Here is an 18,300-nt window from a genome sequence, read left to right as displayed (position 1 = left end):
ATGTAGATCACATACATATGCCTCTAACAATTTTTTAAAGATGGTATTTGAGTGCATATGACCTACCCAACCCACAAATTGAAAGGGGAGGGGTTGGAAAATGGCAGGCTGTGTTTTGGGCATGCCAAAAAACTAGACATAGCCTTCCCACTGGGAAGCCCATCTGGATTAAAAATATGCACATCACGTTATGCAACTATCCCAAGACATGCACAAAGGGCAGGTGGGAAAGCTGACAGAGCTCTCTCCCCCTCAGAGACCTCTGACACAAACACAGACCCCCTCCACCCCCACTGCCCCCTATGGACCTTACTGGGGGTTTCCCTGGTGGTCTATCGGGGAGCAAGAACAATCCCAAGTCACTCCTGCTCCTTCAAGCACTGGGGTGCAAAATGACACCAATGATCCCAACCAATAGTCTTGTGGTACTAACCAATCTCTAGCACTAGTATCACAAGACTACTGCAAGAGATCATAAGCCCCATTTTCTCCCCAGCACTTGACAGAGCAGGAGCAACTGAGGATCACATCTGATCCCCACTAAAACACCAGGAAAACCTCCAGTAAAGTCTTGGGGGTTGAGTCAGTAGTAGCCATTGTGTTAGAGAGGCATTGAGGGCTTATATTTGTGTCAAGGGGGGTGTCCAAGGGGGGCTTTGATTGTGTCAAGGGAAGTGAGAGGAGGACTTGATTCCCCTCCCCCCCCCCCCTTAACAGATAGCATCCCAGTTTAGGGCATAGCTGAAGCTAGCAACCAGCAATATTCTTAGCTGCAGCAATGGATAAATTGTGAAACTGGGACACCTTTTTTGTACTTGCACTCCTGCACTTCCTTCTATGTGTTTTACAAATGACTCTGGCTTTAACAAAGCCTTTTGTAAAATACTGTGGGGAATCAAGCACATCCCAGCCTTCTCTGTAAGATGGGGCTTCACATACTTCTAAATGATTTTCTTGGGATGTTAGAGAAAACAAAAGTCACACTATCATGTTATCTAACTTCAAAACCAAAGGTCTATCTTTTACCTTTTCTCTTCTGACTTGTCTCCTTCCATAATGTGGTCAAGAAAATATGAACCATATTTAGATGGGCAAAGCTGCTGCACAGGTAATATCAAAACCTCTTGCATTTTTGAAAGCAAAAATCTTTAGCGGCAACACAATCCTCTTCTACCTTAGGGGAGGGGTGAGGGAAGTCCTGTCTGCATAAATGCAATTCTAATTATCTAGATTGCTTTGGTGCTTGAGGTAAATTGTACACAGAAGAGTGACTACTGCATTAGAGTTCCCCTCTTTGACGTTTAGCTTTCAGAATCTCATAATAGCTAACATACAGGGTCTTCGCAACTTCCTTTAACATAGCTTTGACTTGGAGTACACAAGGGCAACCCAAAGTGAACGATCATCTTACCAGAGACATTGTTTCTGCTGTGAGCCATTCGGGGGGAATGTGAAAGTGAGCTCCAGCTGAATCCGCCAGCAGAATGACACCCTTGCTGTCAGTACCTCAAAATGAAAATATTTAGTTTTTCTAGTGAACAGCTATGGACAGAAGTAGACTTTAATACAAAATCTGTATGATAAACAATATTATAGAAGCCACTGATATAAAGTGTTATAATCCATGTCTACAGTGGATCTTATCCCCAAATATCTTACTACTCTTACCATGATATGCAAATCTCATCTAAAAAATGTGAAAGTGGTCTTAGTCCACACTCACACAAATGAAAAAGGTGTGAACTAAAGCCACATGAGGAGTGGCCTAGTGGTTAGAACACCGGTCTTGCAATCCAGAGGTGGCTGGTTCACATCCCACTGCTGCTCCTTGTGATCTTGGGCAAGTCACTTAACTTTCCATTGCCTCAGGTACAAACTTAGATTGTGAGCCCTCCTGGGACAGAGAAATATCCAGAGTACCTGAAAGTAACTCACCTTGAGCTACTACTGAAAAAGGTGTGAGCAAAATCTAAAGATAAGTAAAAAAAAATGCCAATAAAGAACATAAACATTGCCATTCTACGGCTGGGATAAGTGTGGGCAAATAACGGTAGGCATGTTGATACCAGGTTACACTAGTATTCCATAATCGAACCTAAGTGCCTTTGTTCTGTCATAGAATAGAGCAGTTTTAGAATCTCCTCATACTATTCTGACCTCAAAAGGAGATTTTGGCCTTAGAAAGCTAGTCAAAAAATGTATTTTTTTATTTGGATTTAGTTCACACCTTTTTCAGTAGCAGCTCAAGGTGAATTACATTCAGGTACACTATCCAGCTTATAATCGAACGAGAAAAACGCCCAAGTTCCGACCTAAATTGGGAGATGGGCGTTTATCTCACAAAAACGAATAACGCGGTATAATCAAAAGCCGAATTTGGGTCGCTTTCAACTGCACTCCATCGCGGATGCGGACAAAGTGGACGGGGGCGTGTCGAAGGCGTGTCGAAGGCGGAACTGGGGCGTGGTTATCACCCGAACAGAGATGGGCGCCCTTCGCCGATAATGGATGCGTTTGTAGCTAGAATTTAGGGCACTTTTCCTGGACCCTGTTTTTTCACGAATAAGGCCCCAAAAAGTGCCCTAAATGACCAGATTACCCCCAGAGGGAATTGGGGATGACCTCCCCTGACTCCCCCAGTGGTCACTAACCCCCTCCCACCACAAAAAAATGATGTTTCACAACTTTTTATTTTCACCCTCAAATGTCATACCCTCCTCCCAGGCAGCAGTATGCAGGTCCCTGGAGCAGTTGTTAGGGGGTGCAGTGGACGTCAGGCAGGTGGACCCAGGCCCATCCCCCCTACCTGTTACAATTGTGCTGCTTAATGCTTATTAGTCGTCCAACCCCCCCAAACCCACTGTACCCACATGTAGGTGCCCCCCTTCACCCCTTAGGGCTATAGTAATGGTGTAGACTTGTGGGCAGTGGGTTTTGAGGGGGATTTGGGGGGGCTCAACACACAATGGAAGGGTGCTATGCACCTGGGAGCTCTTTTACCTGTTTTTTTGTTTTTGTAAAAGTGCCCCCTAGGGTGCCCGGTTGGTGTCCTGGCATGTGAGGGGGACCAGTGCACTACGAATCCTGGCCCCTCCCACGAACAAATGCCTTGGAGTTATTCGTTTTTGAGCTGGGCGCTTTCATTCTCCGTTATCGCTGAAAAGCAAAAACGCCCAGCTCACACATTGGCGAATAAAACATGGGCGTCTATTTTTTTCGTAAATACAGTTTGGTCCGCCCCTTCACGGACCCGTTCTCGGAGATTAACGCCCATGGAGATAGGCGTTTCTGTTCCATTATGCCCCTCTATGGGGTTCTTTCACAAAGGTGTGCTGAAAAATGGCTTGCGGTAGTGTAGGCATGGGTTTTGGACACGTGCCGATCCATTTTTTAGAACGCCTGTTAAAAAGGCCCTTTTGTTTGCCGAAAATGGAAGTGCGGCAAAATAAAAATTGCCACGCCTCCATTTTGGGTCTGAGACCTTACCACCAGTCATTGACCTAGCGGTAAAGACTCACGCAGTAACCAGGCAGTAATGACCTGCGCGCGTCCGTTACGTGCGTCCTAAAATAAAAAATATTTTTCAGATGCGAATGTTGGATGCGCGCCAAAAATGAAATTACCGCAAGAGCCACACGGTAGTCGGGCGGTAACTCCATTTTGGCGCGTGTAGACACTTACACGGCTTAGTAAAAGGGGCCCTAGGTATTTCCATGTCCCTGGAGAGCTAATAATCTAATTTGTACCTGAGGCAATGGAGGGTTAAGGGACGTGCCCAAAATCACAAGGAGCAGTAGAGGGATATTAACCAGGTTCCCCTGGGTATATAAATCCTTGTGTGCTAACCACTAGGCTAATCCTACACTCCATATTTATTCCAATAAAATGTGTCTTCTGTTTTTTATTATTATTATTTATTAGCACAAAATGTGAAAACACTGCTAAACTTCAAATGTTAGGTAGGCTGGAATAAAGTTAATGAAGACTTAAGGGCAAGCTCAGTTAAAATTAAACATATTTTGCAAAACTTGCAGAATATTAGTTACTTAATTTCAACGTCAAATATAACTTTAGAAAAATGTGTTATGGGACAAGGCATGTAGCTTTCTCATCTTTCATTTTTCTAATAGGACCTATACATTATGTACCTAGAGTCTACTGGGAACTTGTTTTCTGTGCTAAGGTAAATTTGTAAGGTGAATCTGTGTCTATAAAAACATTTTTAAAACAGCATGAAAACACATGGAAATGGTTATTGGAAATCGAGAAAATACCTTCACAGAATTTCTTCTCATAAGGTATTCCATCTTCTGGATCTATACCCTTCAAAGGAAATAAACATAGCAGATGTCTGATGCAGCAGAAACAATACCACATATTATTTATATGCATTTATCACACAAAAGATCAATCAAGGTCTGAATAATCGGTATGGGCACACCAATTACTGTCCAGATGTTTGGGTGTTTTGTTGCTTAGTGGTATCCAACACCCACATCAGGAGGTGTGTGGCCTACTCAGGAAGAGACAGCCCAGTTGAGATTAACCAGTTCATATTGGGCTACCACTGAAAGGCTATTGATCAAAACATAAGATCTGACCAGAAATAAAGAATGTGACAGTAGATAAGGGCATAAAGCACATCTGCTCTGCCCAGTTTCTTTCCTGGTGCAGTGCCAATGGGCGAGATCAGACATACTGGACATTCAAAGTGTGGTTCATGCTCTGTCTGCAGACACTCAACTCTAACTCATTCCACACACTCGGTTACTAATAAGATTATCAGACTGAATCATTCTTCGGCCAGTTATCCATTTCAGGTTATATATGTCATAATTTGCCTTTGTAATATGCTCTACATAAGAAAAACAAAAAGGATGATTAAGACCAGAATGTTAAGACTGGTGTTAAGAAAGAAGGCAAGTATGTATTAACGCCATGTATTGCTAATGAGAAAATTGTAATGTCCATGGCTGTGAAAAAGAAAATAGCTCAAAAATAAAAATAAAGGCAGAACTTGAAATGGTTAAGTGGAAATGGTGCAATAGCGTGTGAAAAGGCTTGAAAAGCAATGATTTTTGTCTTATAACAAATATAATAATAATAATAATAATAATAGTAAAAAGTATGTATTTACTTGCCTTCTTTCTTCCTTGTTTTTCTGAGGATGTTTTTGGCTTTTTTAAAAAAGGGTTTCAAAATTTAAAGGTATGCAGTATTTTGGAGGGCCCTTTTACAAAGCGGCGATAAGCCCACTGCGGGCTTACCACGCGCCAATTTGGAGCCACTGCTGGCCCAACATGGGCACCAGCAGTAGTTCCAGTCCCAGCATGCACCATTTCTGGTGCTAGGGAAAACAGGTCCCTATTTTTTACTGCAGCAGGTTACCGCCGGGTTAGCGCAGAAGCCCTTACTGCAACCTCAATGGGTGGCAGTGCTTCCCCTCCTTCCGCATGCCATGTGGCGCCGCCATTATCAAGGTGGCACCGATGGAAGAGGAGGAAGGCCACCTCCCTCCTCAAACGAAGGTAGGGGGTGGGGAAGGGCCACTAGAACACCAGGTGGGGGGAATTGACCCGCAGCCCACTGGGCCACCAGGGATATCTGAGGGGATGCTGGGAGGGGATGGTTAGGGGGCTGGAGACCCACCGGACCTGCAGCCCCCCCTGCACATTTTGACTGGGCCCCAATCTGAGTTATTAGGCTGCCTAAACTAAGCATCCTAATGGAGTGGAGTAGCCTAGTGGTTAGTGCAGCAGACATTGATCCTGGGTAACTGGGTTTGATTCCCACTGCAACTCCTTGTGACTCTGGGCAAGTCACCTAACCCCCCACTGCCTCAGGTACAAGTAAGTACCTGTATATAATATATAATCCACTTTGAATGTAGTTACAAAAACCACAGAAAAACAGTATATCAAGTCCCATTCCCTTTATTAAAGAATCGTCTCCTATAGAATTTATAAGGTATCCATTTTAAGCTGGGGTGGTCCAGGGGCAAGACTAAAAGTAATTCACAGCCCCTTTTACCAAGCTGCGACAAAAAGGGGTCTGCACTGGCATAAAAGGAAGTCTCTCTTTCCTGCAGGAAATGGCCATGTGGCAAGTAAAGCACTTGCTGAATGGCCATTTCGGGGGGTGGGAGCCCTTACCGCCACCCATTGAGATGGTGGTAAGGGTTCCCATTGTATATGACAGTGCGCTAGGGGTGGGAAGTACTGCCGGGTTGCTGCGGTAGCCCGGCGGTACTTCCTGTTTAGCGAGTGGTAAGCCTGTGTTGGGCTTACTGACACTTATTAAAAGGGGCCTTCAATGAATCATTCAGCTACTCACCAGACAGCTTATCTTTCTTAGTCAGACCACACAAAGAGCAGGTGTAACTTTAAAAGGACAAGTTTTCCATTTATTTATTTATGATATTTATATCCCACATTATCCCAAACATTCTCAGGTTCAATGTGGCTAACAACAAAGAATTTGGACTCCAATATCGAAGGAGAGCATTACTACTTTACTACATGTGTGGAGGAATATATATTGTTGCCACACGTAGCTTCCAATATTTATGCTGAGTTAATCTGCACATTCTTCTTGCTACCATCGTGACCCGCAGGCGCAGTGCGCCGAAACACGGCCCGTGTTGGGTCTTTTTCGAAGACTGTTTTATAAAGGTGTACGATTAAAGAACTGTGTCCCCATTTTTAAGGCCCCTGGTGTTGTTTTTTTGCTGTTTTAACAACAAAGAATAACATACAGCATTAAAAAATAGGATATATATAGTGTAAGATATAGCGTAAGGTGGAATAATCATAATACAGTTACAGTAGATTCTACAAGTAGAGAACAGTTAAATGACCAGTATGATATAAGGAGGATCATTATATTACCGAATTAATACCAGAAATAATTAGTGAATTCATTTTCTGTTAGTTGAAATTTTGTAAAGAGGAAAGCTTTTAAAATTTTACGAAACTTCAAATAATTGTTTTGCCATTTATTATTATTATATTACATTTGTACCCCACATTATCCCACCTTTTTGCAGGCTCAATGTGGCTTACAGAGTAAGGTTATGATAAAGTCAGTACATGATTTAAATTCAGTTGATCATAAGTTGAGGTAAAAGAGGATTTAGATGGGCAGATGTTGGGTGGGTTGTGTGAGAAGTGTTTTAGGTGTGCTTGGGTGGTTTGGGGGATGATTTGTATCATTAAGGGTGACTTTTAGCACTCTGATAAGTGAAATCAGCCAAATGGACTGATTTATACACTGTATTCTTGCAATTTGGGAAGTGAAGTGTTAGGTAGTCCCACTCCCTACTCCCAGGGACAGTATTTTGTGAAGTTCGGAGATGTTGCATATATTCAGGGCTTAAACCCATACAAAATTTGGAAGATTTGAAGGTAACTCTGGCTTTAACTGGACGCCAATGTAATTTAAGTAATAAAAGGTAAAGCTCTTTAAAAATGAGGTACTCTAAAGATAAGTCAGGTTGCTGTGTTTTGGGCAGTTTGAAGTTTTTTTTATATATATGCTCCTTGCACCCTGCATAGATAGCATTACAATAGTCAAATTGTGTCAGAACAAGGGATTACACTAATAGTCTCAAGATCTTCAGTAAGAAGAAGGATCTTATACATTTAAGTTTCCAGACGGTTTTAAAGGATTTGATTGTAACAACTGAAGAATGCAGCTCAAAATGTATAAGTATATTCAGCAGTCTTGCTCAAATAGGATTATTGAATATCCACCCAAAGTTATCCATTTAACTATGAGGTCACTGACTCCAGAATGTACTTTTAACTCACCCTCAAGCCAGAACACCAACAAATCTCCTCCCACTTAACTTTGTTTATTGCAAAGGACAACTGCTGCCTCTTCCAGATATTCTGCAATGTACCCAAATAAAGACTGGTCGTCCTCCAGAGGACTCTGCCTTGGGACTTCTCTTGTAAGAATAGCCACAGGATTTTAGCAAAGGCATGAGTGCTGTACCTGTCTATATTTCTCGCACTTGCTGAGATGCTGCTTTCAGTGGTAGCAGTTATCTGCGTTAAATTACTTAATGGTGTTTTTTTTCCTAACAACTAAATGCCAAGATATATCATAAGCAATTTTTGTGTTGGGAGCAGCATAATGTTAACTTCTTATGATAAATTTGCTTTGTAACTGATTATTTTGGGCAATCAATAAATTCTGTGGTGCATTTGAGCCACAAACAACAACAACAACACATGAGGGATTTTCTTAATATATTTTGAGTAACCTAATATCTTTTCTCTGAAACTAGTTATTTTTATTATCTTGAAATCAATAGATTTTCATTTCTTCCAATTTCCAGATTAGGTGCTGCTTATAAATGAGAGCATTAGAAGAAATAAAGCTATTTTTCTTTTAACAAGCTACTGCACAGAGAACAAATTGATATTGGAAATCCAGACCTGCTCATTTGCAATAAATGGAAGAGGCAATTTCATATGGTCATGTGACCCCAAGCCCATTTTTCAAATTTTTTTTTTATTGATTTTGGTTTCAACGTTAAGACTGAGGCTTAATAAGAACTCAGCGCTTGGGTGCAGGAGACTTGTGTATAGCAGAATGGGCAGGAAGATGCCACAGGTATTGGACAAGAATGGTCCTGAGTGTTCTCTAGGACTAACATACATCGACAGCAATTGTTACTAAGTTGGAAATATACGTGTGGTTACCAATGGGGTGAATGATCTGGTCTGCATGCTCCTGGCAACTAGATTGCATGCACACTTCCAAAGAGGAGAGAGAAAATAGTAATGCTAATAAGAATTACGTAAACAGAAGCAAAGGGTCACAGTTAACGGCAAAGGCATCTCTTGAACATACTCCAAACACCCTAGCAGCGGCCATCAGATTCATGTATTTCACCTTTCACTCCCCAAGCTGCTTGTTCACCAAGATTTTAGGGAGGTACAGAAGCTGTGGAACTCTCCTCTCCTCCTGCAAGACAGTATGATTTCCCATTCTCATGGAGATTTGTGTTGGATTCAATTGGTATTGGGCCCAAAGATGCTGCTGACTCCTGCTCTAGACCATCATGTAGTCAATATACATTGAAATCATGTTTTTCGTATCAAACAAGTTTCATTGAGTTGCATGAAGAAATGATCACAACAACAGACAGACAGAGGTGGATCTCTAGAACCTCAACCCAGTTATTGGCACACACCTAGTCAGTCAGGTTTTCAGCATATCCACAATTAATATGCATGAGAGATTTGCATACAATAGTGGTAGTGCATGCAAATTTAGCTTATGCATATTCATTATAGATATCCTGAAAACCTGATTGGCTAGGTGTCTTAAGTTTTGGGTTGACAACCACTGGCCCAGAGCTTACAATCAAGTAGAGCGGGTTTTGGATCCCCTTATCAAGAGCACTAGTGCAGTCCGATCTTCACGGTAATCAAATATGGAAAGTAAATTGTTCTCAGATGGAATATATGGAAATGGATCTCATGACTATTCAGTTTGGATATCCAGAAAACCAAACCTGCATTTGCGCCAATATATAGGACCGTGCTTGGAGGTATGGAGGGGCATTATTGAAAGAACATCCAAGTCGGAATTGGGTCGTCCTGCTCATGACTTCCAAGAAAACTAAAACATCCATCTCACAGCAATTTTCAAACAGGAAAGATGTCTAGATTGCCTGTTTGAAAATACATGAGAAGGACATCCTTACACTGGAAATGTCCATCCTGAGCAACCATTTTACAAACAGAAACTTTTAAATTATAAACAGGGGAAAACAAGGAATGGGGACGTCTGTCTGGCAGCATTCTTAGTAAAATGGTGTTAGTCTGATCGTGAGCCCTTGAACCTAGGCCGAGGCCTAATATAGCTTTTAGGCCAAGGCCTAGGATAGACCGAACAGACACTACACACGACCCTAGCTACCAAGCCCTGCCCACAGACATGCAACCAACGTGCACTACCAGAAAGGGGAAGATAGGGCATTCAGCCGGGCCTCACGGCCTAACAGGAATCCACTTGCTCAGAATACAGTCATGCGGGCCTCACGGCCTATCAGGAACCGAGTCACACCCAGGGAAGGGAGAAAGGCAACACGAGGGGTCCCCACGGGGACTAGAGCACCAACACACATTAGGTGCTCCCTAAAACACAAGGGAAAGGGAACTAAGAGAGGTAACAATAGGAAACATGTCAGGCTGTACCCCACAGCGTACAAGGGAAAATGAGGGACTGTGGAAATATGGATAACGAAAGCAGAGACCCACAGAAAACAGGGGGAGGCAAGGCAGCAAAACTAGAGTGCAGGGCCTGACCCCGCTCAGAAAGAGCAGTACACAGCAAATAGAGAGGGAAGGGACAGCAAACAGAACTAAAACAGAACACAAGGGAAAAGACTGCTCTGAATACACTGCTGCCAGAAGAAGGAACACTGCAGACAAAGGGTTAACCAGGCTGAGGACTCACAGCTGCAGGAGGCAGTACACTGCAGTCAGGAATTAACATAAGCACAGGGAAAGAACAAACAAACAACCCCCAGGGAAGGGCTTTCTTTCAGTCTCTTCTGAAGTTGTTTAGCTCCTCTTTAGAGCAAGAAAGTGGCTTTACAGAAGGCAATTGGTCTATGATTTAAAGCTGTGCTTTTCTATCAAATCAATGGATTTCTTATATGTTTTTAAAAATGATATTTTATTTTAAGATGTAAACCGTTCTGTTTTGTGAATGCAATTAGAAACGGTATAGTAAATAAATAAATGATAAACAAACGATATATCTGTTGGCTTTATTTGCTCCTCTAACACAATCACCATACAAGACTAGCAAGTAACAGTTAATTTGCTGAAAATTTTTAAAAATACAAGGAGGAAAAAGGACTTCAGTGGCTAAGGTCACGTCTAAAGTATAAGTTGGACTAGTGACCCACCTTACTTCTTCAGCAGTCCTAAAAAACCTCCAAAATGTATTAAAATTATATTTTTCAAATTTTCCTAAATTTTTAAAACAATTTTTTATATTTTCATATGCTTTGTTCATACTTGAACCCTTCTAAGTTCCTTTTCAGATAAGTACCTAGAAGAGTTCAAGGTATGAATGAACCATATGAAAATAGAAGTTAAGGTGGGTCATTAGTCCAAGTTATACTGACCTTAGCCACTGAAGTCCTTTTTCCTCCTTGTATTTTTAAAATTTTTCGGCAAATTAACTGTTACTCACTAGTCCTGTATAGTGTCTGTGATTGAAAGGCAATTGTACAACTATGCCACAGAACACTGTAAGTTACATGTGATCTGTAGCTCTTAGGCCATTAACCTGGCTTAAGTGAGTGAACCTAATACTGTTGGCATTGTTTTGGGCTTAAGTCAATATTCTTTAACGGAATCTGCACAATGGTGCCCAATTAAAGAACTGCCCCCAGTTTCTTCTCAATAATTATTTGACTTTTAATTGTTTGCATTCTTCACAGCCCATACATTAGAATATCACATGAACCTGGCAGTTTGAAGAGTACTTTTTAAATTACGACATCTACAGCAGATAAAACATTACTTTTGCGAAGAGCATTTCAGATTGTTGATTCAGGCATTTGTAACTCAGATTATTATAGATTACTACTACTACTACTACTATTTAGCATTTCTATAGCGCTACAAAGCATACGCAGCGCTGCACAAACATAGAAGAAAGACAGTCCCTGCTCAAAGAGCTTACAATCTAATAGACAAAAAATAAATAGATCCTGTCAGGGCCCTTTTTACTAACCTGCACTAAAAGGTGGCCTGCGCTATGAGTAGCCAGTGGGTTTCCCGCATGTTATGGCCACTTTTAGCACGGATGCACAATAGCCATATTTTCTATTTTTGCAACAATGGCCATGTGCTAATTTTCCCATTAGTGCCTGGCCAATAGCGCATGAGCCCTTAATTACACCTAATTTCTAGGTGGTATGGGTTCAAGTGCTAATCATGTGCTCATCAACAGGGGTGGCCCGACCATTAGGCCACCTGAGGTGGGGGCCTCAGGCGGCACTCTTTCGGGAGTGGCACCTCCTCCTTGCTTCCTCCACCCTGTTCCCCAAGTGTTTACCTTCTTTCTTCATGTTCCAAAAGCTGACAGTGGCAGACATGATTCCCATACGCTGCCCTGCCACTGGCACCTGCCTCTTCTCCTTACTGCGGTCGCCTCTCTCATGTAACTTCCTGTTTCTTCAGAGGCGGATGCAGTAGAGAAGAGGTAGGTGCAGCTTTTTATGAATACATTTATTTATTTAACACATTTATACCCCACATTTTCCCACTTAGTTGCAGGCTCAATGTGGATTACATAATACTGTAGAGGCAGGCTCCGGTTCGGTAAAATACAAAAACACAAAATAGTAGTAAACCTATAAATAACATGAGTATAAGGCAACAAAGATATGATAAAAAGTCCAATATGGTCCATAGTTTTGCTGTAGAAAATTAAGTTGGGTCTGAGGGATAGGCCTTCTTAAACAAGGTGGTTTTCAGTGACTTCCTGAAGTTAAGATGGTTATGAATTGATTTCATGGTTTTAGGCAGTGCGTTCCACAGCTGTGTACTTATGTAAAAGAAGCTGGATACATAAGTTGATTTGTATCTAAGACCATTGCAGTCTGGATAATGTAAATTGAAGTAAGTTCGGAATAGACTGGTACTGTTTCTGGGTGGCAGATTTATTAGGTTCAACATGTATCCAGGAACTACGCCGTAAATAATCCTGTGGACCAGAGTGCAAACCTTGAAGGCAATGCGTTCTTTGATGGGAAGCCAATGCAATTTTTCACGAAGGGGTTTGGCACTTTCACATTTTGATTTTCCAAAGATCAGTCTAGCTGCTGTATTCTGAGCGGTCTGAAGTTTCTTAATTAGTTGATCTTTACAACCTGCATAGATTCCATTGCAGTAATCTAAATGGCTTAATATCATTAATTGTATTAAGTTGCGAAATACATCTCGCGGGAAGAAAGGTTTTATACTTTTAAGTTTCCACATTGAATGGAACATTTTCTTTGTGGTGGAATTTACTTGGCTTTCAAGTGTCAGGTTGCGATCAATTATGACGCCGAGTAGTTTTAGGCTATCTGAAATAGGGAGCGAGTGGTTTGGGATGTTTAAGGTTGTAGGTTTAAACTTATTGTGTTGAGATGAAAGGATGAGGCAATGAGTCTTTTCAGTGTTTAGTTTCAATTGGAATGAGTTTGCCCATGCGTCCATTGTGTTCAGACAGATCTTGATTGTATTGGTGATTTCTGTCAGGTCGTGTCTGAAAGGTATATAAATTGTAACATCATCAGCATAGATAAACGGGTTAAGGCCTAGATTGGATAAGGATTTAGCCAGAGGAATCATCATTATGTTGAAGAGTGTTGGTGATAGTAGTGAACCCTGAGGGACTCCGCAGACTGCTTTCCACAATGATGATATGTTTGAATTCGATTTTACTTGGTATGATCTAGATGATAAGAAACCTTTAATCCATCTAAGTATATTTCCACCAATCCCAAAGTGATCAAGAAGATTTAGTAGAATGTCATGGTTAACCATATCAAATGCGCTAGACATGTCGAATTGGAGGAGAAGTATACTTTTGCCTGCAGCTATTTCTTGCTTACATTTGGCCAGAAGAGTGACTAAGACAGTTTCAGTACTATAGAGGGAACGAAATCCAGATTGCGAATTGTGTAGTATAGAAAACTTGTCCAGGTAGTTCGTAAGTTGTTTAGTCACCATGCTTTCCATTAATTTGACTACCAGTGGGATGGAAGCAACTGGATGGTAGTTGGTAATATCATTGGTCTTTTTCTTGCTGTCCTTTGGTATTGGGGTGAGAAGGATGTTGCCATGATCCTCACGGAAGAAGCCTTGTTGAAGCATGAAATTTAAATGGGATGTGAGATCTAATATGTAGCGAGAAAGGGCGAATTTGAATAAATAGTTGGGGCAAGTGTCCAATTTGCAATAGGAATTGGAGAACCTAAGGACCACCTGGGTAACTGATTCAATGGTGAGAGGAGCAAAGTTTGACCAGATACGATCCACTGCATAGGCTCCAGAGGTGGGCTCAAGAACATTGAAGAAATGTTCAATTAATTCTGCTGGGGGAGTGAATTTCATAATTTTAATATTTTTTCATTGAAGTATTTAGCAAGATTATCAGCGGATGGAATGTCTGTGCTGGTTGTGGTAACTGAGTTAGTGTCAAGAAGTTTATTAACAACATGGAATAGTTTCTTCAGATCTGTGTAATCATGACCTATTTTAGATTTGTAATAAGACCTTCTGGCCTGTCTAATTGCGTATTTATATTTTCTTTGCGCTTGTTTCCATTCTTTGAGTGTGTGTTCGCTATTTCCTTTTTTCCATATACGTTCCAATTTCCTGGTTTGCGTCTTTAGGTTTTTTTTTTTAGTTCTTCGTTAAACCATGGTGTTGAGTTTACTCTTTTTGATGTTTTAGTTTTTATGGGTGCCAATACGTCTAGTACGCTACTGCATCTTGCGTCCCATTCTGAAAGGTAGTGAATAGAATCTGTACATGCTGACCATTCGTTGTCATAAATCTGTAACTAGAACTCCGTTGGATCTATTTGACCTCTTGAGCTAAAATTTGTATGTTCTTGAGTTTGGTGTGATCCCTTTCTCCGCCAGAGTATGGATAAGAAGGTAAACTCAGGGAACGGGGTGGAGGAAGGAAGGGGGAGATTCCAGAACTTGGCCTGGGGTGGGCGGCATCTCAGCTCAAGGGGGGGATCTCAGCCCTACCTCAGGTGGCATCTTGCCTTAGGCTGTCCCTGCTGATCAGTTAGTGTGAGGCGATGTATGCGCATGCCTACTGTCCGCCCCCAAACACTCCCCCAGTGCTTAAAAATAAAAAGTATTTTTTCACAAGCGCAGATGCTAAAACTACCACAGGATGCCTGAGTGCACCCTGCGATAGTGGATTTTAACCCGGGGTAAGCACGCGTTAGTGCTTACTGCAGCTTAGTAAAAGGGCCCCTTTATTGGGGAATTTCTGTTAACTTAAGAGACAAACTACAATTATTTCAAACTTCGGTCTCAATATTTATACTTTGGAAGAAAGGTGGTAAAGGGGAGATAAGATAGAGATATTTAAATATCTTTGTAGCATAAATGCATAGGAGACACAGCTCTTTCAATTAAAAAGACGCTCTGGAGAAGATGGCCGCCGCACATTGAGCTCCGCAAAGTCGCGATCGGGAGCTCCTACAAATCAGCTGTTTTCAACCCCCATCAAGGTCCAGCTTGAGGACGGGTAACGAGGAAGGAAGCGAGAAGGCGATCCGACCTCCTGGGAAGGAAAAAATATAAGCGGCAAACCGCAGCGGCGCGAACTGGCAGTAGCGAGTCCCCCTTCCCCCACACCACGCGGTGAGCGGCTGGCGCCAGAGAGACACCCGAACATAGACCGCCATATGATCGGAGAACAGGAGCAGACCGGGCAACGTTTTCATATGCCGACAAAGTGAGTCCTTACCGAAGCAGAGGGTGCAGGCAAAGGATGGTGGATCTGTGACTGGGAGGATGGACAACGAGAGAGCTGGAACTGCTCACACAGCAACGGAAGAGGGGGAAGGAGAGGGCCTAGCGCAATGTAAGTAGCACAGACTTTAAAAATCATATTCAGCAGAGATAATAGCTGGCACAGCTGCTTCAATGACTACAGTAAAATCAACAGAGGATGATGAAAGCAGGGTAAAGCAGAATTAAGAGAGCAGCCTGGAATTTAAAGAGACAGGAACACCCTTTCTCAACAGCTCTACTTTCAATCTTGGAAAGACTTGTAGGAGGTGAAAAACAACATCAGCTCTCATAGGGCGGCTGAAACAGTAGAGCAGAATTAGTTTTCTATCATACAGAGGACAAAGGAGTGCCTGGGAAGCTATTCGGATTTAAAGACAGAAATTTTAAAAGCACTCATTTATTACATCGTGCATGGCGACCCGAGGGTCCAAAAAAGAGCCGGAAAAATCTAAAGGAGGAGGCTCAAGGATGGCGGAGAAAAACTCCCCATCGTCGCCATCGGTGAGTTCTGCCTGGGCTGCGGAAATAGTGGCGGAAGTTAAACTAGCGGTGGAGGACACTCTAAATCACCAACTTCAACAAATAATAGACAAGTTGGATGGCATGAATCAACGGCTCACTACCTTCACAAAAGACTTCCAGGAGGTCCAGCAGAGACTGGGAGAAGTGGAAACATCAGCACAAGAATCCTCCACGGCTATAGAAGGACTTACAAAAAAGGTAGCAGCCCTGGAGGATAAAGTGGATGATCTGGAGAACCGCTCTCGACGGAATAACCTCAGACTGGTAGGAATACCAGAATCAATAAAAGAGGGGGATCTGAGAGAATATCTGGAATCCTGACTTGCTAAGATGTTGCACAATGAAAATACAACTGGACCCCTAAGAATAGAGCGGGCACATCGTTTAGGACCCAGGAAGATGACCAACGACCGGCCGAGAGTGGTTATCCTGCGTATGCTCCACTAGCAACAAAAAATGGCGTTACTCACTGCTCTTAGGAAAGGAGCAACACTCGAGCTTGAGGGCCATAAAATACTATGCTTTCAAGACTATTCTACTAAAGTCTCTCTTTTGCGCAAACAGTATTCGCAGGTCTGTGGAAGACTGCATAAACTACAAATCCGTTTTGGTCTATTATACCCAGCGAAACTACGCATTCAACATAATGATGTGGTGAAGTTTTATGAAACAGTGGAGGCAGCTCAAGCGTTTGTGGATCAGCTGGAGAAAAACAGACCGAGTTCTTCCACAAACGAGTAGACTTTGTTGGTGAGATGAAAACCTGAGTAATGGTGAACAGGGTGGTCAAAGAGTTGATAATCACTTCTGATGATATTGAGTTAAATTTCTTTGAAATGGTTAATGTTGTTAATGTTGTTATTGAAGTTACACTGCATACAAAGGGGGGGGGGGAGACTGGATACATACTTGCTAAAAGGGGTCCCCGATCGGAGACACGGAGGTTGAGCACCCTAGGTGCCCAGAAGAAGTAGGGGAGGACAGAGGTTGGGTGGGATAGGGGTGGGATTAGGGGAGGATTCTTTGAGGAGCCATAGCTTCATGGGCAGGTTGGAGAAGCAGGGGATAAGCAGTTGGTTAAGAGCCACATTGGGAACTTTACAACATAGAGTGACACAAAAAAGACAGCAAGGGGGGTATTGGCTGGGATGCCCCCATTGCTCAATACGTGCAGGTCTCCATTCGGTGTATAATCTGAACAATGAGTTCACGTAATGGCACTTAAGATGGTGACCTGGAACGTGGGTGGCATCTCCTCGCCGATTAAGAGACAAAAGATACTCCAAGCATTACATAAACAAAAAGTAGAAATAGCTTTTCTTCAAGAGACGCATTTGAATGCTAAAGAACATGAGAAATTACGTAGATGGTGGGTGGGAGATTACTACGAATCCCCGGCGCAAGCCAAAAAAGCAGGAGTTATCATATTAATCAAAAAAGGGATTCAAGTCCATACTCATAAGATTGTAGCAGATGCGGAGGGCAGATATGTACTTGTACACTTAACAATAGAACGACAACCTGTAGTGTTGTGCAATGTATATGCCCCCAATACGTACAATAAAACTTTTTACAAAAAACTCCTGCAACACCTAACAGGCTTCGATGGAATTCCCATGCTAGTAGGGGGAGACTTTAATGCAGTGGTTGATCCTAGGTTGGATAGATCACATGGGGAGACGAAGGGGTCGGGGTCAGATTCGAGAGGCATAAACATGTTAAGTGAGGTCCTAGACTTGGTGGATGTGTGGCGGACTCTGCACCCATTAGAGCGGTATTTTACCCATTTGTCCCGCGCACATGCCACCATGTCACGAATTGACTACATATTTCTTTCACGCAATTTATTTACAAGGCTGCGGGAGGCAGACATAGGTCCCATAAAAATTTCCGATCATGCGATGGTAACTGCAGTACTGGAGCCGCCCGGGCCCGCACCAGGACAATTTCAATGGAGATTCCCTACTCGTCTGTATACTGACAGAACATTTCTAAACTATATAACACAAAAGTATAAGTATTTTCAAGAAACTAACCAGGAGCATAGGGGTAACCCAATTTTATACTGGGATACAGCTAAAGCCGTACTACGGGGAGAGATTATAGCATACACGAGTCATCAAAAAAAGATACGGGAGAAGGAGTTGTTTAGATTAGAAAAAGAAGTAACAAGAGTGCGGAAAGCATATGGGCGACATCATAGTTTGCAGCTT

At 42.3% G+C, this 18,300-nt stretch overlaps 1 protein-coding gene across 1 annotated transcript in view; it reads right to left on the bottom strand.

The window, feature by feature from the left end:
- The window catches only part of AOAH (acyloxyacyl hydrolase), a 213,672-nt gene that overhangs the window by 89,904 nt on the left and 105,468 nt on the right, over positions 1 to 18,300 (bottom strand). The window contains exons 10-11 of the mRNA XM_030204112.1: positions 4,275 to 4,323; positions 1,412 to 1,506 (exon numbers count right to left, since the gene is read on the bottom strand). Coding sequence (XP_030059972.1) covers positions 1,412 to 1,506; positions 4,275 to 4,323 — 144 coding nt within the window. The remainder of the gene's footprint in view (positions 1 to 1,411; positions 1,507 to 4,274; positions 4,324 to 18,300) is intronic.

This window comes from Microcaecilia unicolor, chromosome 1, assembly GCF_901765095.1.
Source record: "Microcaecilia unicolor chromosome 1, aMicUni1.1, whole genome shotgun sequence".
In the NCBI taxonomy this organism is placed as follows: Eukaryota; Metazoa; Chordata; class Amphibia; order Gymnophiona; family Siphonopidae; genus Microcaecilia; species Microcaecilia unicolor.
This window is presented reverse-complemented; position numbering and strand designations above follow the sequence as displayed.